The sequence below is a fragment of the Podarcis vaucheri genome, assembly GCF_965113315.1.
Source record: "Podarcis vaucheri genome assembly, chromosome: 3".
NCBI lineage: Eukaryota > Metazoa > Chordata > Lepidosauria > Squamata > Lacertidae > Podarcis > Podarcis vaucheri.
Window position 1 is genome coordinate 2732368 of NC_138761.1, and position 23891 is coordinate 2756258.

At 47.7% G+C, this 23891-nt stretch overlaps 1 protein-coding gene across 1 annotated transcript in view; it reads right to left on the minus strand.

The window, feature by feature from the left end:
- SCARA5 (scavenger receptor class A member 5) overlaps positions 1-23891 on the minus strand; it is a gene marked incomplete at its 5' end in the record, with an annotated part of 97804 nt that overhangs the window by 25091 nt on the left and 48822 nt on the right. The window contains 2 exons of the mRNA XM_082217723.1: positions 9746-9844; positions 19826-19906. Coding sequence (XP_082073849.1) covers positions 9746-9844; positions 19826-19906 — 180 coding nt within the window. The remainder of the gene's footprint in view (positions 1-9745; positions 9845-19825; positions 19907-23891) is intronic.

The window sequence follows — 23891 nt, forward strand, 5'->3', positions numbered from 1 at the left end:
ATTTGGAAGGAACCCTGAACATCATCTAACACAACCCTTTACAATGCAGAAATATGCAGCTGTCATATACAGGGATCGAACCTGCAACCTTGGCGTTATCGGCACCACGCTCTAACTAACTGATAAACTTCTTCTTGCTACTTGCCTTCTCTGCTATTTTGTTGGATTACAGACCCTCCAGCATCCCGCTGATCAAAAGAGGGACATTCGTTTTTTGGTCCCAAGCTCTCACGGAGCCAGCTGACTCGCACCAGACCAAAAACCGGGGCATTCCAGGATGCTCGTGTGGTTATTGTGTGCTGTTTCGAGCTCAACGTTTATTGTTGGGAAAGCGGGATACAAATATTAAATCCCTCTAAGATAAAGAACTCTTCACATCTCCCTAGCTGGCCGCCTGTATCCACCACGGAGATTGGAGAATTGATTTCATCAACGCGTCCTGGAAAAGCGCCAGGGGAAGACATGATTTCCCCCAATATTTCACACCTGGACATAAATTGGGGAGTCTCCTATTTTGGCAAAACTGTTCACATACATAAATATAACTGGAGACATCTCTCTAAGGTGGTTTGCGAGTAGAGTTGTGCCAATCCTCAAGAAAAGTGACCCCTCAGACCCTCACAATTATTGACCTCTTAGCCTCCTGGACGTGTAGCAGCCACTGAAAGCCTTGTTCCCCATGAATTCATCTCATCCCCTTTTAAAGCCATGAAGGTTGGTAATCATCACTACTTCCTGTGGTCAGGAGTTCCATAGTTTAACTCTTGTCTGTTTGAAGGATGTTCTGTTCTCTGTCCTGAACTTTCCAACGTTCAGTTTCCCTGAATGTTCATCTTGTTCCATGGTTCCCAATGTGCCTGACAGGGGGGCAATTTGATTTTTAGGGGGGTGGCAATTTGGAAGCTTGTTTAGGTCATGCTAATGGCCTTTTGGCTTCCTCCATGTGAATAGAAATATACTTTTTGAATAATAAGAATCACCGTATTTTCCTGTGTATAAGACTAGGTTCCCCCCCTAAAAAATAATGTCAAAAAATAGGGGGCATCTTATACAGTCATACCTTGGGTTAAAGTCGCTTCAGGTCGAGCGTTTTCAGGTTACGCTTCACGGCGACCCGGAAGTAACGGAACGGGTTATTTCTGGGTTTCGCCCCTTGCGCATGCGCAGATGCTCAAAATGACATCACGTGCATGTGCACAAGTGGCAGATCGTGACCCGTGCACATGCAGATATGGGTTGTGTTCTGCTCTGGATGCGAACAGGGCTCCAGAATGCATCCCATTCGCATCCAGAGGTACCACTGTACATCTTTTCCCCATTTTCTTAAATCTGACTCCCCCAAAATAGGGGGCGTCTTATACATCAGGGCGTCTTATAGACGCAAAAATACGGTATATGTCACGGGGTGGGGTGGGGACCAGGATTTTAGAGATGCTTAGGTGGAGCATGGCCAAAAAAAGGTTGCGAACCACTGATCTAGTCCAACCCCCAGCGCAGGTGTCTCCTGGGTGGAAAATGCTGGCGCGCTCATAACTTCCTCACTTAACCATCAGGCATAAGCTCCTCTTTGTAAATATTTTGGTTTGTTTTGTGGAGAGGGGATTTGTTGTCTTCTCATTTTCGGTTTCCTTGCTTTCGAAATGAGAGTATTAGTGCGTTAGCTCACATCCTGTGAGTGTGAACCAGATAAGCGTTTTTGCGCCGTTAGCAGTGATCAAAAACAGCCATCGCTTGGAAAGATGAACTTTCTTTGTAAATCGCCCTTGGCTTGCGCCTCCGAGCAAGTTAGAAAGAGCCCCATTCTGTCCATTCCCCATCTAATCTGTCTTCGGGGGATGGAGAAGGAGATAAAACTTTCTGGAAACGAAAGAGCCCCGCCGACTGCCGGCCCCCCGTGCCAAGGCAAACTGAGACGGGTAGCGCCAAGGAGCCAAGATAAACTTTCCTCCTAACAAGGGAATCGAGCCGCCTTGGCCACAGAGAGTTTCCCAGGCAAAAGGAGGGAGATGCTGGACGGGCAATGGAAGGGGGAGCCTTGGCAGCAGCGATGGCCTCCTTGCCTAGATCAGCCTTCCCCAAGCTGGTGCCCTCCAGATGTTTTGAATTCACCACATGTTTTCTGGGCACCACAATTTAAGAGGGATGTTGACAAGCTGGAAGGTGTGCAGAGGAGGGAGACCAAGATGACCAATTGTCTGGAAGCCAAGCCTGATGAGGAGAGCAGTACATGTGAAAAGGATTTAGGAGTCTTGGTTGACCACAAACTTGACATGAGCCAACAGTGTGACGCGGCAGCTAAAAAAGCCAATGCAATTCTGGGCCTCATCAATAGGAGTATAGCATCTAGATCAAGGGAAGTAATAGTGCCACTGTATTCTGCTCTGGTCAGACCACACCTGGAGTACTGTGTCCAGTTCTGGGCACCAGAGTTCAAGAAGGACACTGACAAACTGGAACGTGTCCAAAGGAGGGCAACCAAAATGGTCAAAGGCCTGGAAATGATGCCTTATGAGGAACGGCTAAGGGAGCTGGGCATGTTTAGCCTGGAGAAGAGGAGGTCAAGGGGTGATATGATAGCCATGTTCAAATATATCAAAGGATGTCACATAGAGGAGGGAGAAAGGTTGTTTTCTGCTGCTCCGGAGAAGCGGACACGGAGCAATGGATCCAAACTACAAGAAAGAAGATTCCACCTAAACATTAGGAAGAACTTCCTGACAGTAAGAGCTGTTTGACAGTGGAATTTGCTGCCAAGGAGTGTGGTGGAGTCTCCTACTTTGGAGGTCTTTAAGCAGAGGCTTGACAACCATATGTCAGGAGTGCTCTGATGGTGTTTCCTGCTTGGCAGGGGGTTGGACTCGATGGCCCTTGTGGTCTCTTCCAACTCTAGGATTCTATGATTCTATGATGGCTCCGTGGGAGAGAATTTGCTCTGCACACAGACAGCTCCAGCTTCGAATACAGGCATCTCCAGCCTGATGTTCATCAGCCAAAAGCCTGGCTGAAGAGGAATGTTTTCACCTGGTGTCTAATGACAGTTGCAGGAGCTGGGGGTGTTTAGCCTGGGGAAAGAAGGAGACTGAGAGGAGATAGGAGAGCCTTCTTCAAATATCTCAAACATGGAAAGTAGAGCAAGCTTGTTTTCTGCGGCTCTGGAGGGTAGGACTCGAATCCATGGCTTCAAGTTGCAAGAAAGGTGATTCTGACTAAACATCAGGAAGTACTTTCTGAAGGTAAGAGATTCTTCAGCAGTGGAACAGTCTCCCACAAGCAGTGGTGAACTCTCCTTCCTTGGAGCTTTTTAAGCAGAGGTTGGATGGCCATCTGCCATAGATTCTTGAGCTGTGATTCTAGTCTTGAAGGGGGTTGGACTAGATGACCCCTGGAGGTCCCTTCCAACTCTACAATTCTATGGCAAACAACTGCAGGGCGCCAGGTTGTGAAAGGGCATCCTAGATGTCCATCTCAAATTTCGAGACTATTCACTTTTTCATTTCCTGGGATTTTCAATATTTATTTATTCAAAAGTGATCCAATTCATTGTACTTAAGAGTACTTTTCAAGCACTCTGGTCTGTGATAAAGACACATCACCAGCAGGCTGCTTGTGCACTGGAATATGAAACGGATCGGTGGTCCCCAAACCTTCTATGTGTGCAGTTTTGCATTTTAAACCCATGTAAATCATAGCACCGCCATGACTGCGGGGATATAGCGGAGCCTGCTTCTGAAGTCCAGATGCTGAACACATTTCTGCCATGTTTTTGTGGTTGAAAACGATTGCGTCTTTTTAATGCCTGCCTCAAATATGAAATTGTTTTTATAATTAAAATAATGTTGCTTTTTGGAATGGCTGCAATGGTTTTCCTTGTTAAATCACTTTAAGGCATTCTATGGGAAGTAATTCATGAATGGAATATATAAGTTGAAGATCATGGAGGAGAACACTATCAATGTTCAGACAGCAGTCATGAAATTAAAAGATGCCTGCTTCTTGGGAGAAAAGCAATGACAAACCTAGACAGCATCTTAAAAAGCAAAGACATCACCTTGCCAACAAAAGGTCCATATAGTTAAAGCTATGGTTTTCCCAGTAGTGATGTATGGAAGTGAGAGCTGGACCATAAAGAAGGCTGATCGCCAAAGAATGGATGCTTTTGAATTCTGGTGCTGGAGGAGACTCTTGAGAGTCCCGTGGACTGCAAGAAGATCCAACCGATCCATTCTGAAGGAAATCAGCCCTGAGTGCTCACTTGAAGGACAGATCCTGAAGCTGAGGCTCCAAGACTTTGGCCACCTCATGAGAAGAGAAGACTCCCTGGAAAAGACCCTGATGTTGGGAAAGATGGAGGGCACAAGGAGAAGGGGACGACAGAGGACGAGATGGTGGGACAGTGTTCTGGAAGCTACCAGCATCAGTTTGACCAAACTGCGGGAGGCAGTGGAAGACAGGAGTGCCTGGCGTGCTCTGGTCCATGGGGTCACAAAGAGGCGGACACGACTAAACAACAACAACAACCAAGTGTTCATTTGTCAACAAGAAGCACTGAGGAAGGTACCTCACCTTCATGACTTTTTCTGATCCCGTTTGAAAGACATCAAAGTTGGTGGCCTCAGCCCAGTATCCCTGAAGGAGCGTCTCCGCCCCCATCGTTCTGCCTGGACACTGAGGTCCAGCACCAAGGGCCTTCTGGCGCTTCCCTCGCTGCGAGAAGCCAAGTTACAGGGAACCAGGCAGAGGGCCTTCCTGGTAGTGGCGCCCGCCCTGTGGAACGCCCTCCCACCAAATTTCAAAGAGAAAAACATCTACCTGACATTTAAAAGACATCTGAAGGCAGCCTTGTTTAGGGAAGCTTTTAATGTGTGACATTTTAATGTATTTTTAATCTTTGTTGGAAGCTGCACAGAGTGGCTGGGGAGACCCAGCCAGATGGGTGGTGTTAAAATAATAAATTATTATTATTATTATTATTATTATTATTATTATTATTATTATTATTATTATTATTCCTGTTTAAGAGTTTAAGCCTTTTTCTGGAAGCCGGGCACAGCCCGGCAAGACAAGGATTTAAGAACGAGGAGAGTAATGGCTCCAGTCGTTGAGAGCATTTTTGTCTAAGCCCGTTTCCGAATGCATCAGGACACATTCCGAAGTACACATGTTCAGGATTGTGCTACAGGGCTGCATTCTACAGTGGTGCCTCGCAAGATGAAATTAATCCGTTCCGCGAGTCTCTTCGTCTTGCCGTTTTTTCGTCTTGCGAAGCACGGCTATTAACGGCTTAGCGGCTTTAAGAAAAAGGAAACAAACTCGCAAGAACTCGCAAGACGTTTCGTCTTGCAAAGCAAGCCCATAGGGAAATTCGTCTTGCGGAACGACTCAAAAAACGGAAAACTCTTTCGTCTTGCGCGTTTTTCGTCTTGTGAGGCATTCGTCTTGCGAGGTACCACTATATTTCTATTTTTCTTTTCTTTCAAAGAAAGTTTTTGCATATGGACATATGAGGAGCCTCTTGGATCACCTAGTCCAACATCCTGACCATCAACCCTCAAGCTGGATTTAAGTACAAGAGACAACTTTCTTCCTGGGGTTTCCAGCAACTGGGGTTCAGAAGCATCATTGTCTTCAATGTGGAAGCAGAGCAGAGCCATTGTGTGTCATAAATTTGTCAAATCCTCTTTTCAAGCCATCCCAGTTAGTGGCTATCCTGTGGGGGTGAGTTCCACAGGTTAACAACATTCAGTCTCTATGGGATGTTCACAAGTTCTAGCATTTTGAGAGCAGGATAATAACTGTTCTCTGTCCACTTCACCCAAGGCTAAGAATAATTTTATAAACTTCTTATCACAGCACCTCTTACTTGCTTTTTCTATAAAAAGTCTCAACCTTTCTTTCTTTTCTTGATAATTTGGGTGGCCCTTTCCTGAGCCTCTCCCAACTCTGCAGAATCCTACCTTGAAGGTTGTTGTGAAGATGGAATGGGGAGGGGAAAGAGAACCACGTAGGTCGCCTTGGAAGAAAAGTGTGATTTAAACAACAGGAACAATTGGCAAAGGCTTCTGAAAAGGCACAAAGGGAGAGGGAAGGGACCCCTCTAAAATTCACCAACCCAAGGAGAAGTGATTCTTCCCCTCTTCCTAATAGTTTTTATTCCCGTATCTATGGGAAGATCTCACAGACAGGCCCCAGACCAAGGCTGTTTCCCATCCCACTAAACTATTAAGACAAGCTGCCCAAGGATCAAAACGCCGCAGTGCGGGAGGTTGGAGGAGGAGGGGGCTTTGGGGGGCAAGGGGGGCCTAATGAGACTCAAATGGCGAGAGGCGCAGCGTGAAGGCAACTCATACATGCCGGGCTCAAAGCCAACACAAAACAGGAGCCAGGAATTTGGGCTGGGGGGCACAGGAGGGGGGGTGCTTTTTAGGCGAAGTGGGAGGGGGGCAGGAAACGAAGGTTCCCGCAATATCTGCGGCGCATATGCAAAAAAGCATGCAAATAATAATAATAATAATAATAATTTATTTATACCCCGCCCATCTGGCTGGGCCTCCCCAGCCACTCTGGGCGTCTTCCATAGAAACCAAAAATACAATAAAATATCACACGTTAAAAACTTCCCTGAACAGGGCTGCCTTAAGATGTCTTCTGAATGTCAGGTAGTTGTTTATTGCTTTGACATCTGCTGGAAGGGCGTTCCACAGGGCGGGCGCCACCACCAAGAGGGCCCTCTGCCTGGTTCCCTGTAGCTTTGCTTCTCGCAATGAGGGAACCGCCAGAAGGCCCTCGGCGCTGGACCTCAGCGTCCGGGCAGAACGATGGGGGTGGAGACGCTCCTTCAGGTATACTGGACCGAGGCCATTTAGGGCTTTCAAGGTCAGCACCAACACTTTGAATTGTGCTCGGAAACGTCCTGGGAGCCAATGTAGGTCTTTCAAGACCGGTGTTATGTGGTCTCGGAGGCTGCCCCCAGTCACCAGTCTAGCTGCCGCATTCTGGATTAGCTGTAGTTTCCAGGTCACCTTCAAAGGTAGCCCCACGTAGAGTGCATTGCAGTAGTCCAAGCGGGAGATAACCAGAGCATGCACCACTCTGGCGAGACAGTCCGCAGGCAGATAGGGTCTCATCCTGCGTACCAGATGGAGCTGGTAAACAGCCGCCCTGGACACAGAACTGACCTGTGCCTCCATGGACAGCTGTGAGTCCAAAATGACTCCCAGGCTGCGCACCTGGTCCTTCAGGGGCACAGTTACCCCATTCAGGACCAGAGAATCCTCTACACCTGCCCGCCTCCTGTCCCCCAAAAACAGTACTTCTGGTACGTACATTTGGTACGCAAAGGGCCGTGAGTCCTCATGCTTCTTTGGATGAGAAAATTCGTCAGGGCTGATAATTGGGAGCAAAAATTTAAGCGAGGCGGCATTTTCAAAGAGATCAACAGGGGCGGGTTCACTCTAGAATTTGTGGCCATTCAACGGATTTTGGAAGGTTTGGAAGAGATTAAAGGAAGGGCTTCTTCGCACAGAGCAGAGTTAGACTGTGGAACTCATTCCCACTGGAGACAGTGGGTGAAAATCGGAGTAGATAAATTGATGGAGGACTCTATGGAGCTTGCCGAACTGACTGGGAGACTCCGAGACCAGAGAGAAGAGACGGTGGAAGAAGATTGGAAGAAGTTTAAAGAATATTTGAAAAAAATATGTTAATATTTAAATCTTAGAATAGCTTTGGAAGTGTATATAGGCTGTAGGGTTAGAAGTAGAAGGTAGTGTATTTTAAAACAGTATTATTTGTAAGTGATAAAATGTGAAGATTTTTATGGTAAAAGTAAGCGTGATAAAAAAAATTGGTTAGATAGAAATTATGATATATGTAAACTGCTAAAGATGAGGTAAAATGAAAATCAGATAGGGGGGACTTGGGGAAGCCCACCTAACAATGTTTAGAAAAAATAAGGATAAGGCAAGAATTTGTTTGTATTGTTTGTTTTTCTGTTTGTGCTGTTTAGTTGTGTTAGAAAATGAATAATTTTTTTTGAAGAAAAAAAAGATAAATTGATGGAGAAGACCCATGATGCCTACAAAGGCCTTCCTCTAAACATAACCCAACTTGTCAACATTTCTGTGTTGTTTAAAGGTCAAATTAATTCCATGGAAGCTGACTTTGACCCAGCACTCTTAATCTGAGATTCGTGCGGGGCACGGGGTTGGTCTAGATGACCTTGGGGTTCCCCTTGCAACTCTACAATTCTATGATTCTACCCAGACACCATGGGGAAAGTGGAATCTCTCTTTCTGTGCACACTTTCTCTTTCTCTCTCTGTGGGAGATCATTCCAGGAAGGGGAAATCGAAGTGACTGGAGGGACTAGGGTGCATGCCCCTCACAAAATCCAAATGTGACAATTAGCCTGAAAAGGTTCTGGGCATCCCAGTTGAAAAAGGATGTGGACAAGCTGGAAGGTGTGCAGAGGAGGACAACCAAGAGGATCAAGGGTCTGGAAACTAAGCCTTATGAGGAACGGTTGAAGGAGTTGGGTATATTTAGCCTGGGAAAGAGGACTCAGGTGGTGCTGTGGGTTAAACCACAGAGCCTAGGAGTTGACGATCAGAAGGTCGGCGGTTCAAATCCCTGTGACGGGGTGAGCTCCCGTTGCTCGGTCCCTGCTCCTGCCAACCTAGCAGTTCGAAAGCACGTCAAAGTGCAAGTAGATAACTAGGTACCTATTTATCTGGCGGGAAGGTAAACTGCATTTCCGTGCGCTGCTCTGGTTCGCCAGAAGTGGCTTAGTCATGCTGGCCACATGACTTGGAAGCTGTACGCCGGCTCCCTCGGCCAATAAAGCGAGATGAGCGCCGCAACCCCAGAGTCGGCCACGACTGGACCTAATGGTCAGGGGTCCCTTTACCTTTAGCCTGGGAAAGAGGACACTGAGAGGAGATAGGAGAGTCACCTTCAAATACCTTAAGGGCTGTCATGTGGAAGATGGAGCAAGCTTGTTTTCTCCTGCTCTGGAGGGTAATAATAATAATAATAATAATTTGTTTATACCCTTCCCATCTGTATATACCCTTCCCACTCTGGGCGGCTTCCAACAGAACACTAAAATACAATAACCTCTTAAACATTAAAAGCTTCCCTGAACAGGGCTGCCTTCAGATGTCTACTAAAAGTCTGGTAGTTGTTGTTCTCTTTGACATCTGGTGGGAGGGCGTTCCACAGGGCAGGTGCCACTACCGAGAAGGCCCTCTGCCTGGTTCCCTGTAACTTGGCTTCTCGCAGTGAGGGAACCGCCAGAAGGCCCTCAGAGCTGGACCTCAGTGTCCGGTCTGAACGATGGGGGTGGAGACGCTCCTTCAGGTCTACTGGGCCTTTGAGGCCATTTAGGGCTTTAAAGGTCAGCACCAACACTTTGAATTGTGCTCGAACCCATGGCTTGCAAGAAAGGAGATTCTGACTGCGTATCAAGAAGAACTTTCTAATGGTAAAAGCTGTTTGAGAGGGGAACAGACTTCCTTAGGATGTTGTAGACCTCCTTTCCTGGAGGTTTTTAAGCAGAGGTTGGATGGCCATCCGCCACGGATTCTTGAGCTGTGATTCTAGCCTTGAAGGGGGTGGGACTAGATGACCCTTAGGTTCCCTTCCAGTTCCACACTTCTGAGAATCTAATGTTGGCACGCACTGCTGTGCTGATTCCTCTGAATACAGGTAAAGAAGACATTCGGACCCTTTGAGACAGCGCGTCGTACCTGCAACTCCACGTGGCCCAGGCATCCCTCGTGGGCCAAGGTCTCCCTGGTCGCCCTTTTGCCCACGCTGCCCCATAGGTCCTCTTTCGCCGGGGAATCCTAGATTCAGAGAGAAAAGAAGGAAAATCAGGCCCGCAAGAGTCAGGATCCGGTGCGCTCCTCATGAAATTGCATGCTATTTTGTCACAGGAAACCCCCCCCCCAATCATTCACTTTGTACAAACACGACACACACTCACACACGACATACGCTACGCTTCTGTTATAAATTGATAGAAAATCAACCATACATCAGATCTGCACCGTTCCACTTTTATTTACTCCATGAAGGAAGGACTACAAAATGGGGAAGGTTTGATACAGATTGGCAGATAGGTGAGATGAGCCTGTCAATCTCCCATTCCCACCACCCTTCTGAGTAATACCCCTCTCCACCTTCTCACTATATAGAAGGATCTGGCAACTTCTGTTTCAGTGTATCTGAAGAAGTGTGCATGCACACGAAAGCTCATACCAAGAACTAACTTAGTTGGTCTTCATGGGGAGGGGGATAGGAGGAACCGGCCAGGTGACAGGACACTCAGGTTACCTCCACAATTCCCTCAACCTCTCCTTTTTGTGATGTAGTTGTGATGTAGTCTTAGGGGTGTAGTTTGGGGGATTAGTAACTAATAAAAGTTGGGGTCTTCTTTTGTTCTGGACTTCCATTTTGCCTCATCTTGTTGCGGGTGGGAGTCCTGTCACGACAGTATCCAATAAAGGCCAAGCCTACAGGCTGCTGTTTTGCTCCAAGTTATCCTGGTTGGTGTCTTTGTTTTTGTCCAAGGGAGCCCTCGGATTTCTCCGTTAACACTATGGTTTCAATGGTGAACAACAGGCACCCACACCTCAGCCTTCATACACCTGGAGGCTCTCCTGTCTCCACACCCCAAATTCTGCCAAGTCTATAAAACTTATGGGGAGCCTGTGACCTTCCTGTTATTGCTGAACTTCAACTCTCCTCAGCCCCAGGCGGAGAAAATGTGGAGGAACCCATCGCTGCATGAATTTATGACTTAAGGGATGACTAGACAAACAAAGCCACTTCCGCCCTGCAGAGGAGGTGGTGTTGCGGGCGTCACGGCACCCCCGTGCGATTGGGGGAATCCCCGGCCACGTCACCTCCTGGCCAGCCAATCAGCTGGCTCTGGGGGCGTGGCCTGCCCTATTTAAGTCAGGACGCGGCCGGGGATCTCCCTCTTTTCCCGCCTACCAGCTGCTTCTGTTTCCCACCCTCCTACCCTATAAAGTTTTCGTTCCTTGACCTTGCTATGGACCTCGGTTGGTCGCCATTGAGGGGCCTGGTAGGAATTTTTCCACTTGGCAAATTGGCACCAGCCACTTGGTTTTCACCCACCTTGTAGCAAATTGTCACAACTTTCTGGGTATTGGCGGTTAGGCATTGGTATTGCTCTGTAGATGGAAGAGGGGAGGTAGCACCATCACCTGCCCCACATATTGAAGGGTAGTCCGATAAAGGATTCTGGGAGGCGTGGCTCTGTCTGAAGCCTATGGAGGTGAGGGCCTAAGGCATGCCCCCTAGCAGTGACCCTGGGGGAGTTCCTAGTTGATGTGCATCAGCAGGACTCCCCCTACTGGTGGTTAACCCTTCCCAGACTTCAAGCGGATGGGCTGAAGTCAGATATAGTCGGTTAGGACCAATGCCTAAGCCAATACCACTCATCACCTGTAACCAATAAAGCTGTGGCCTTACTTAGCCCATTAACCTTAATAATTGTGTCATGAGTCTTTATTTCCACTGGGGGGGGGACAAGAACTCGCCACGCAACCATGAGTCTGTGAGAAAGATTTTTGCTCCAAGTTTGAAAAACAAATGAGAAAAACAAACTCTAACTCTAACGTTGCTTTTTGCCAAGCGCAGGAAAAGAAGTGGGATCCCAACCAGGCAAAACCTGCAGAGGGTCTATTTTACCCCATTTTTAAAAATCGAAACGGAACCTTGCAAGTTACACATGTCAGTCATGAGAGTCTTCTTGTTGCATTTGCAAATTGTGGCTGCAGTCCCAGGACTGACCTCTGGATAGACATGGGCACAATAATTGCACATTAAAAACAGATTGCTGCATTGCAAAGGGTTGGAGTAGATTATTCTCAGGGTCCCTACCAAATCCAGAAGTCCATGATTCTATGATTCCATGAGAATCAATTTTGCAAACTTAGCAGATTGACTCGTAAATGTAGTATCCTGATCACTGGGATCGTTTTAGCCTCTCCACATCATCATCATCATCAATTTCATTTCTTTACTCCTTTATATTTTCAAGAAAAATCTCAAAGCGGTTTACAGCACATTAAAACATCAATGAAACAATCTGAAGAAAGTCAAAAATAGAGTGTACAGTCAAAGCAACATAACTAACAGAAAACTAAAATATTCTCTTAGAGATTTCAAAACAAAACATTACAAAGGAAGTCAACTAAAGAATACATATTTAACACAAACAAAGTTAACAAAAAAAAATAATCTTAAACATTTTGGGGGAAAACCCCACCATTGCTAAGTGAAGTCAAATATAAAATGCACATTTAAAACAGCATGAATAACAAGAGAAGTTGGTGCCAGAATCTCACGCCCACCTGAGTTCTGTCTTCAGATCATCTCTGCCGTTTCCACTTACTACAGAAATCCCTTCTCCAGGTGGAAGGAGGAGAAATGAGAGGCACAAATACAAGATGGGTGGCACCTGGCTTGAGAGCAGTACATGTGAAAAGGATCTAGGAGTCTTGGTTGACCACAAACTTGACATGAGCCAACAGTGTGACGCGGCAGCTAAAAAAGCCAATGCAATTCTGGGCTGCATCAATAGGAGTATAGCATCTAGATCAAGGGAAGTAATAGTGCCACTGTATTCTGCTCTGGTCAGACCTCACCTGGAGTACTGTGTCCAGTTCTGGGCACCACAGTTCAAGAAGGACACTGACAAACTGGAACGTGTCCAGAGGAGGGCAACCAAAATGGTCCAAGGCCTGGAAACGATGCCTTATGAGGAATGGCTAAGGGAGCTGGGCATGTTTAGCCTGGAGAAGAGGAGGTTAAGGGGTGATATGATAGCCATGTTCAAATATATAAAAGGATGTCACATAGAGGAGGGAGAAAGGTTGTTTTCTGCTGCTCCAGAGAAGCGGACACGGAGCAATGGATCCAAACTACAAGAAAGAAGATTCCACCTAAACATTAGGAAGAACTTCCTGACAGTAAGAGCTGTTCGACAGTGGAATTTGCTGCCAAGGAGTGTGTTGGAGTCTCCTACTTTGGAGGTCTTTAAGCAGAGGCTTGACAACCATATGTCAGGAGTGCTCTGATGGTGTTTCCTGCTTGGCAGGGGGTTGGACTCGATGGCCCTTGTGGTCTCTTCCAACTCTATGATTCTATGATTCTATGACCTGCCTCAAAGCAAACAGGGCAGTTGAAACTTGGGGTTATGAGGCTATATTCTGGTGTTTACTCAACCCCCACTAATTTCTTTTTTTGTGGGGCTACCTTTGAAGGTGACCCGAAAACTACAACTAATCCAGAATGCGGCAGCTAGACTGGTGGCTGGGAGTGGCCACCAAGACCATATAACACTGGTCTTGAAAGACCTACATTGGCTCCCAGTACATTTCCAAGCACAATTCAAAGTGTTGGTGCTGAACTTTAAAGCCCTAAACGGCCTTGGCCCAGAATACCTGAAGGAGTGTCTCCACCCGCATCATTCACTGAGGTCCAGCTCCAAGGGCCTTCTGGCGGTTCCCTCCCTGCGAGAAGTGAGGTTCCAGGGAACCAGGCAGAGGGCCTTCTTGGTGGTGGTGGTGCCTGCTCTTCAGATGTGAAAGAAATAAACAATTATCTGACTTTTAGAAGACATATGAAAGCAGCCCTATTTAGGGAAGTTTTTAATGTTTAAGAGGCTATTGTATTTTAGTGTTTTGTTGGAAGCGGGGTATAAATAATAAATTGTTGTTGTTGTTGTGGCATTCATTGCATTTCTTCATTGCATTTATATCCTGCCTTTTTCCTCACAGAGATCAAGGTGGCTCGCATCTCTCTCCCCTTCATCTAATCCTCACAACAACCCTCTGAGGTAGGTTAGCCTGAGAGGCAAAACCTGGCCCAAGGTCACCCTCTGAGCTTCACGGCTGAGGGGCGAGATTCGAACCCTGGTCTCTCCCAGGCTCAGGCCCGATGACCACTATGCCACACTGTCTCACCCACCAACTGCAGCCTGCCATCCCATTTGCCAAGATCCTGGGGGGTGCCAGGCATATGTTTTCAATGAGGCAGCCCTGCGGCGGCTTGGAGACCTTTTCCTCACGCGGTAACAGCTCATTTAGAGCCCGGCCAGGAATCTGGATAGTTTAGAGTCTCCTTTCCAACTTTACGTTAATACAACATTACAGGACTCAGTGCCCAGAGGTACGATCGATGTCGGCTTTCTCTAAATTGCGAGGGGATGACAGTTTCTTGGAGAGCCTCCCGCTCCGTGGATGTCAATGAGATAAGATGCTAAGGCCACTCAGCTCTTAATCTCCTGAGCGTGGGAAGGACCCTTAGGGCAGATCACTTCTGACAGGAGCAAGGCCTGCTAAGATGCACAACGATCTATTAAGAGGTGAGATGAGACATTCATTCCCCGAGAGGCAGTTGGGAGGAGACGGATCCTGGCACAGAGTTTAATCTCGTCAGGATTCCTGCCTGCTCCGCTTGGAATGCCAAGTGGCTTTTGCTGGGGAGAAGCTGGTGGAAGCACAGGAGCAGTTGACCTCTTTTCTCTTTGGATCCCTCATAGCCGGATCCAGCTACAGGGCTCTGTGAGGAGGGAAGGGATCTTTGTCGTTTAGTCATGTCCAACTCTTCGTGACCCCCTGGACCAGAGCATGCCAGGCACTCCTGTCTTCCACTGCCTCCAGTAGTTTGGTCAGACTCATGCTGGTAGCTTCGAGAACACTGTCCAACCATCTCGTCCTCTGTCACCCCCTTCTCCTTGTGCCCTCCATCTTTCCCAACATCAGGGTCTTTTCCAGGGAGTCTTCTCTTCTCATGAGGTGGCCAAAGTCTTGGAGCCTCAGCTTCACAATCTGTCCTTCCAGTGAGCACTCAGGGCTGATTTCCTTCAGAATGGAGAGGTTTGATCTTCTTGCAGTCCATGGGACTCTCCAGAGTCTCCTCCAGCACCAGAATTCAAAAGCATCCATTCTTCAGCGATCAGCCTTCTTTATGGTCCAGCTCTCACTTCCATACATCACTACTGGGAAAACCATAGCTTGAACTATACGGACCTTTGTTGGCAAGGTGATGTCACTGCTTTTAAAGATGCTGCCTAGGTTTGTCATTGCTTTTCTCCCAAAAAGCAGGCGTCTTTTAATTTCGTGGCTGCTGTCACCAGTGCTGGATTTATCAGTAACTGTGCTGGTATTGGCCTTGGAGAAATTTCCTTTAAATGGGCCAATGAGCTGTACCTTCCTTAGGATACGGTGAATATGCAGTTAGGTTTGGGCCAATGGAAGCCATAAGGACTGCTCTTTTCTCCTCCAATACTGTCGCCCGGCAGTCATTTTGCCTCATGTTGACCTCATTACACCTAAACTGGTCTTGGGTGGCCATTGTCAAAACCCCGAAGGCTCCAAATACCTCTCATTTTAAAGATCTGGCATGCAACACGGCAGGCACCGTCCGAATCTCAACAGGCAAGCCAACTATACTTACGGGAATTAAGCGGAATAGCCACAAAAAACAACAATCATAAAAATCTTAGGAGCAAGCACTAGGAAATGTAATGTTAAAAAACTTAAAAGCGGTTCTACAAACGATAAATCCTAGTCTGCAAAATTCAACAAACCCCAAAGCCCACACACAGATAATTAAATCAGTTAAATTAAATCAAAGCCAGCTCTGCTCTGCTCATCCGTGGCAGGAAATGCATTCAGACAGGAAAAGTCTGAGTGGCAACAGGGAAGATTCCAGACAAATGTCGAAAGGATGACAGGAAGATGCTTCAAACTGAGCTCAGCCATCAACCTGCTTACCTCAGGTCTGTCCATTACGGGGCCTGGCAGAAGATATCCAGGGTTTGGGGCAGGGGTCTTTCCCAGCCCTCAGTTCGAATCTTGCCTCTGCCATGAACCCACTAAGTGGTCTTAGGGCTTCCTTTTGTCCACCCCTCCCCCCAACCCCCCCACCACTCTTTAGCGGTCTGTCATTCAGAGCAAACAGAATGACGTCACGAGCATGCGCAGACACAGTGCATTGCGACCTGCACATGCGCAGTCACAGATTGCGTCCTGCTCATGATGCGAACAGGGCTCCGGAACGGATCCTGTTCACATCCAGAGGTACCATTGTACAAACATGACAGATAAGGAAGGAAGGAAGGAAGGAAGGAAGGAAGGAAGGATGAATTTGGGTTTCCCACAGATTGGTGTTTGTTCTGTTTTATCGCTAAAGAGTCATATTTTCTAGGCATGGCTCAAGCAGAAATTTTGGGCGAGGCCCTAGTCAAACCAATATCTCAGTTAGTTAGAGTGCAATGCTGAATGCGCCAAGGTTGCAGGTTCGATCCCTGTATGGAACAGCTGCAAATTTCTGCATTACAGGGGGGTTGGATTCAGCCTTTCTCAACCTGTGGGTCCCCAGGTGTTGCTGGCCTACAACTCCCATCACCCCTAGCTAGCAAGGCCAGAACTCAGGGATGATGGGAGTTGTAGTCCAACAACATCTGGGGACCCACAGGTGGAGAACTGCTGGACTAGATGGTCTTCAGGCTCGCTTCCAACTCTAGAATTCTGCGAGAGCGTAAGTTGAGGAAGACCCACTGGGAAATGGAGGATAAGCTTTGCAAAAGCTTGGGGACACCCCAGCCCAGCCGCAGCTTTAAAATCGGACCTCACACAGGGCATGGCCCAAGATAAAAACCCATCAAGCAGCCACTGCCAGGCATTATCTCCTGTTCCACCCCCTCCCAGGCAACGGGGAGCCCCCAGGAAATCTAAATCCAGCCCAGGCCATTTCTCCCATAACTCCTCCGTGCCAGAAATCTCAGGCAATTACAGGTGGTTAATGGTGGCACTCTGTCCTCCAGCCAAGAGCTTTCAGAGAGCACGTAACATAAGCTTCCACTTAGCTAGAAAATCGTGTTTTCCTTCAGGGCTTTAATTGAATTTCCCTTCTACAAACAGCGGTTTCGGTGAAGGAGGTGGGGTGTGTGGAGTTTCTTGAAACTTTAAGCGGCTCACTCCAAACCCACAAAACAGATCAGAAGACCCTGAAAAATACCGGCGTGAGCGAGCGACCACGCACCCCCTTTTCCATGTGCCAAGATTTTCTTCCAGAGAAGGAGCCCCCCCAGAGAGATAGCTGCCCCAACACAAGTCTTTTAAGCCGAGAGGAGAGATCTGCCTCCCCACTGCTAAGGCTAACCCTTTGCTTCCTGCCTGGGAGCCATCTGGTTAGTGGTTAGCGACGCAGTGCCAGGGTAAACTCAAGACCTTCCGCAAGCAAAGGGGGAAGGCAGCGAAGAAGAAAGCGTTCTTGTTTGTTTGAATGGAACCACGGAGGGCGAAGCGGACACGGAGCAATGGATCCAAACGACAAGAAAGAAGATTCCACCTAAACATTAGGAAGAACTTCCTGACAGTAAGAGCTGTTTGACAGTGGAATTTGCTGCCAAGGAGTGTGGTGGAGTCTCCTACTTTGGAGGTCTTTAAGCAGAGGCTTGACAACCATATGTCAGGAGTGCTCTGATGGTGTTTCCTGCTTGGCAGGGGGTTGGACTCGATGGCCCTTGTGGTCTCTTCCAACTCTATGATTCTATGATTCTATGATTCTATGACTGGCCTGGGATCAGATGGAAAGGATAAGAGCTGTTAGGGCGAAACTGAAGCCTGCATTAAGAGCAGGAGTGTGTAAAGGCAGTCCTGCAGGATCAGGCCAGTAGTAGTCCATCTAATCTAGCATCCTGCACTCACAGCGGCTGACCAGAAACCCGCAAGCAGAATTTTGTAGCCAAAAGATGCTGAGACTCTCCTGCAGGGCCGTTTCGGAGAGAACCTTTTGAGCACTTATGGCTGATGTTTGTTCCAATGTGCTGGCTGATGGGTTCTGTAGCCCCAAATATATGGAGGGCACCAGGTTGAGAAAGGCTGACCTAGACCATAATAATAATAATAATAATAATAATAATAATAATAATAATAATAATAATAATAATTTATTATTTATACCCTGCCCATCTGGCTGGGCTTCCCCAGCCACTCTGGGCGGCTTCCAACAGAACAGTAAAATACAATAACCTATTAAACATTAAAAACTTCCCTAAACAGGGCTGCCTTCAGAAGGTGTGCATCTGTTTGACATCTGGTGGGAGGGCGTTCCACAGGGCGGGTGCCACCACCGAGAAGGCCCTCTGCCTGGTTCCCTGTAACTTGGCTTCTCGCAGCAAGGGAACCACCAGAAGGCCCTTGGCGCTGGACCTCAGTGTCCGGGCAGAATGATGGGGGTGGAGACGCTCCTTCAGGTATACTGGACCGAGGCCGTTTAGGGCTTTAAAGGTCAGCACCAACACTTTGAATTGTGCTCAGAAACGTACTGGGAGGCCAATGCTATCAACGTCCTTCCAAAGTATCAGGTGGAATCACCTTGCCTGTCAACTCCTACCTGAGATCTTTGGAACAAGTACATTGAAACAGCCTGCAGGATCCGGTCTGTGGCCCAGCTAGTGTTCCTAAAGCGGCCAATCAAATGCCTATGGGAAACCTGTAAGCAGGATTCGATCTCAAGAGCCTCAAGGAGTTTCCAGCCACTGGTATCCAGTGGAGGCAGAGTTGGCTAGTTGTCATCGATAGTCTTCTCCTCTAGGAAGTCCAAAGAAAATGCCTGGAACATTTAGTATACACAGAGCTGTGGAAAACAGAGCACCTCGTATTTATGGGACCGCCTCTCCTGGTACACCCTGCAAAGGACCTTAAGGTCCATGAATAACCATAGTTTAGAGGTCCCGGGTCCTGAGGAAGTCATAGAATCATGGAATCATAGAGTTGGAAGAGACCACAAGGGCCATCAAGTCCAACCCTCTGCCAAGCAGGAAACACCATCAGAGCACTCCTGACATATGGTTGTCAAGCCTCTGCTTAAAGACCTCCAAAGTAGGAGACTCCAACACACTCCTTGGCAGCAAATTCCACTGTCCAACAGCTCTTACTGTCAGGAAGTTCTTCCTAATGTTTAGGTGGAATCTTCTTTCTTGTAGTTTGGATCCATTGCTCCGTGTCCGCTTCTCTGGAGCAGCAGAAAACAACCTTTCTCCCTCCTCTATGTGACATCCTTTTATATATTTGAACATGGCTATCATATCACCCCTTAACCTCCTCTTCTCCAGGCTAAACATGCCCAGCTCTCTTAGCCGTTCCTCATAAGGCATCGTTTCCAGGCCTTTGACCATTTTGGTTGCCCTCCTCTGGACAAGTCAGACTGTCCTTCACCAGGGCCAGGGCCTTCTCAGTGATGGCTCCGACCTGGTGGAATGCTCTGTCCCATGAGATCAGGGCCCTTCAGGATTTAACTTCCTTCCACAGGGCCTGTAAGACAGAGCTATTCTGCCTGTCTTTCAATTTGAACTTAGCCTGATCTTTTATTCCTCTTCCTTTCCTTTTTATGAAGATTACCCGCTCTGAGACCCCACAGCTAATTCTCCCCTGGTCTCCTCGCTGGCCCAAATAGGACTAACTTAGCCAGCTAGCCCTGGTGATCATCTAATGTTTATTGGATGGATTTCCCCCCTAAATTGATTTTTGAATCCTGAATTTATTGTTATTCACATTTTATATTGTATTTTATGCTGTTTTTTGTTGCATCAATTAAGTGTTTTAAATTTGTTGTTAGACGCCCTGAGCCCGGTTTTCTGAACCAGGAAAGGCGGGGTATAAATAAAAATTTATTATTATTACGTGAGTCAGAAGGAGTGCAATCTGCCCTTGAGCTCTGTTCTCCTGTCCCTTCAGTGCACCAACTCAGGAAACACACTGATGGGTCACATGATGCCTTACCTTGCAGGCCAGGTAAACCAGGAGGACCGGGCTCTCCTTCCATCCCTTCGTTGCCTTGATCCCCTTTCGGTCCAGGTGGCCCTAAAATGGAAAGAGAGAAGGGCGATGAGCCCAGGTTTCATTTCAAAACCACCAAATAATAATAAGAATAAAACCGGGCTCGGGGCGGCTAACACCAAATATAAAACAATTGATTGAAATACAACTTAAAAACAAGATTAAAATACATTAAAATGCAGCCTCATTTCAGCAGAAACTCCAAAACATTTTTGGGGATGAAAGCATCAAGTCTTCACCAAGGCTAACTATCCAGGCTGGTCCTACATGGGCCAGAAAAAAGCCAGGGAAGTCCCCAAATAGGAGTTGCATCACAGAAGGAGAAAGGAAAAAGCAAAGAGGGGGAGGGGATCAAGTTGATTCCAAGCTGATGGCGAGGCGGATCAACTCTGTCTTACAGGCCCTGCGGAAAGAAATCAGATCCTGCAGGGCCCTGGTCTCATGAGGCAGAGCGTTCCACCAGGCCGGGGCCAGTGTTGAAAAGGCCCTGGCTCTGGTTGAGGCTAATCTGACTTCCTTAGGGCCCGGGACCTCTAGGGAGTTGCTATTTATGGACCTTGAGGTCCTCTGTGGGGCAGACTGGGAGAGGTGGTCCCGTTGGTACAAGGGTCCTAGGCTGTGATTTCACCAAGACTAAATGCTCATGCTTGTTCACAGGTTGCACTGAAGGAGCGTGCAATGGGTGTGCCCGTGTCCACAGCAGTTGAGGTGCGCACTTGTGCAGCTATTCCCGCATGAGGTTCCACGAGTGCGCCTCATTGGAGTATCTGATGGGTGACCTATGCGAAGCAGCGAGGTTTCGGTCGGGATTCCTGCATGGCAGGGGATTGGACCCCACCCCTCGCCATAGTTCTATGAAGCCCCGATCTCACACTTTTCTCAACAATCTCTGCCACTGGTGTGAGGGCTTGGCCCAAGCATCTAGTTGCTGGTAGCTGCCATGGGTCTTGATCTCTGCCCAGTTTTTTACCTGGACCCTCTCCTGCCCCTGCAACTGCCCCCAGGTTCAAGAACCAAACCAGCAACATCACGAATCGAGACGCCATGCCTGGAGTGTCAACACAAGGGGGCTTGTGAAGAAGGTGCAGCAGAGACTGTACTTTTTGAGAATACTAAGGAAAAACCATCTTCCGCAGAAACTGCTGCTTGCCTTCTATCACTGTGCCATTGAGAGCGTGCTCACTTATGGCTTATGTGTGTGGTACGGAAGCTGTACTGCCCAGGACAGGATGGGGTTGTGCAGGGTTGTTAAGGCAGCAGAGAGCATTGTTGGCTGCCCACTCTCCACCTTAGAGCAGATTTATGCCACAAGGTGCCATAGGAAGGCACTGGACATAGTAAAAGATCCATCGCATCCTGGTCACTGTCTCTTCGAGCTCCTGCCATCGGGACGGAGATACAGGACGATGAAGACAAGAACGAGCCGCCTTAAGAACAGCTTCTTCTCCAGAGCGATCTCGGCCCTGAATGGGAAGCCTGGACTTTGAGAGTCATCTAATCTTCCTTGCTATACTATACTGTATTGTTTAATTAGTGTTTTTATGGAGCAGTCAAGTAATTTCGTTGTCCCCGAAGGGGGCAATGACAATAAAGATATTCTTCTTCTTCTTCTTTGGGCCTCCCAAAGGCTTGGAAGCAGGAACTTCCATTCTGGTACAGAGAAGTTTAATACGATCACATACAGTGGTACCTCGGGTTACATACACTTCAGGTTACATACGCTTCAGGTTACAGACTCCGCTAACCCAAAAATATTACCTCGGGTTAATAACTTTGCTTCAGGATGAGAACAGAAATTGTGCAGAAGCGGCACAGCGGCAGCAGGAGGCCCCATTAGCTAAAGTGGTACCTCAGGTTAAGAACAGTTTCAGGTTAAGCACGGACCTCCGGAACAAATTAAGTTCTTAACCCGAGGTATCACAGTACCGCAATTCACCACATAATCGTCACATTTTTTATGCCTGTTTTTATTTCCAAAAAATGGGGTGCAATGATTATGCGGTGGCATATCATTTACTGTGCCAGCACTAATAATAATAATAATAATAATAATAATAATAATAATAATAATAATAATATGGAAGCCACTCTGGGCGGCTTCCAAAAAAATATTAAAAATACAATAAAACACCAAACATTAAAAACTTCCCTAAACAGATGTCTTCTTAAAGTCAGATAGTTGCTTATTTCCCTGGCATCTGATGGGAGGGCATTCCACAGGGCGGGTGCCACCACTGAGAAGGCCCTCTGCCTGGTTCCCTGCAACCTCACTTCTTGCAGCGAGGGAACTGCCAGAAGTCCCTTGGAGCTGGACCTCAGTGTCCGGGCAGAACGATGGGGGTGGAGATGCTCCTTCAGGGATACAGGGCCGGTATACACCTTTGAACTATTGACAGTGCCCTTCGTCATAAGATCTCAAGGCTATTCACATATGGCTGGATCCAGGGTGTCCCAAGTGGAAAAGGCTTCCAATTCACAGAACCGCAAGCCATTCCCTCTGTGCACAAGTTTCTGGGTGATACTGGGTCCAATCCCCCCATCCGTCCCCACAACGAACCCTGAAAATACAAGCAAGAGGCCTTCCCATTTAGGGCACTGACTCCATCTGCTAAAGTAAATCTCCGGCAACCCTTTGTGGTGAAGCCAATCCCGATATTAGAAATCCAGAGGTTTGGGCACAACATCCAAAAGGAAAGCTCCTGGATCGATGGAGCACATGAGTTTCCACCAGATGGGAAAGTGCAATGGCTCCCATCCCACTCCATTTAGGCTGCCTAGGATGGCAGATTTTGTGGCTCGAGTTTATGGGACAGGTCCAAATACCGACAGTGAAAATCTTTACTAAGCCTTTGCCTGAAGTGACACCTCAGACCACCTCTCTTTCTCCCTGATCACTCAGAAATCATTTAAAGGTTTTCGGATGGCGCACAATGCATATTACCTACGAGGTCACCTTATCCTCATATATAAAGGACGTGGGTGGTGCTGTGGTCTAAACCACAGAGCCTAGGACTTGCTGATCAGAAGGGCGGTGGTTCGAATCCCCGCAATGGGGTGAACTCCCATTGCTCTGTCCCAGCTCCTGTCAACCTAGCAGCTCAGAAGCACACCAGTGCAAGTAGATAAATAGGTACTGCTGCAGCGGGAGGTACAATGGTGCCTCGCAAGACGAAATTAATCCGTTCCGCGAGTCTCTTCGTCTAGCGGTTTTTTCGTCTTGCGAAGCAACCCTATTAGCGGCTTAGCGGATTAGCACTATTAGCGGTTTAGCAGCTATTAAAGGCTTAGCGGCTATTAAAGGCTTAGTGGCTTAGAAAAAGGGGGGAAAGCGGAAAAAAATAGGAACACTCGCAAGACGTTTTCGTCTTGCAAAGCAAGCTCATAGGGAAAATCGTCTTGCGAAGCAGCTCAAAAACGGAAAACCCTTTCGTCTAGCGGGTTTTCCGTCTTGCAAGGCATTCGTCTTGCGGGGCACCACTGTAAATGGTGTTTCCGTGCTCTCTGGTTTCTGTCACAATGTCCCGTTGCACCAGAAGCGGTTTAGTCCTGCTGGCCACGTGACCTGGAAAACTTTCTGCAGACAAACGCCAGCGGCTCCCTTGGCCTGAAAGTGAGATGAGCGCCGCAACCCTATACAGTGCTACCTCCGGTTGCGGACGGGATCCGTTCCGGAGCTCCGGTCGGATCCCGAGGTTTCCGCAACCAGAGGTGCCTGTTCTGCGCACACATGCGGCCTGATAGAGCACTTCCGTGCATGTGCGTGGCGCGATAGAGCAGTACTGCGCATGCGCGTGCGACGAAACACGGAAATATTCTTCCGGGTTTGCCGCGTGCATATCCTGAAGGATACGTAACAAGAAGGGTTGCGCTCTTTTCATGTTGTGAACGGGCCTCCGGAATGGATCCTGTTTGCAATCAGAGGTACCACTGTACTGAATTTCATTCTGTTAGTTTTGGTCTCGTACTGCAATCTGTTAAAGTCATCTGGAATCTGATTCTAGCTCCTGAG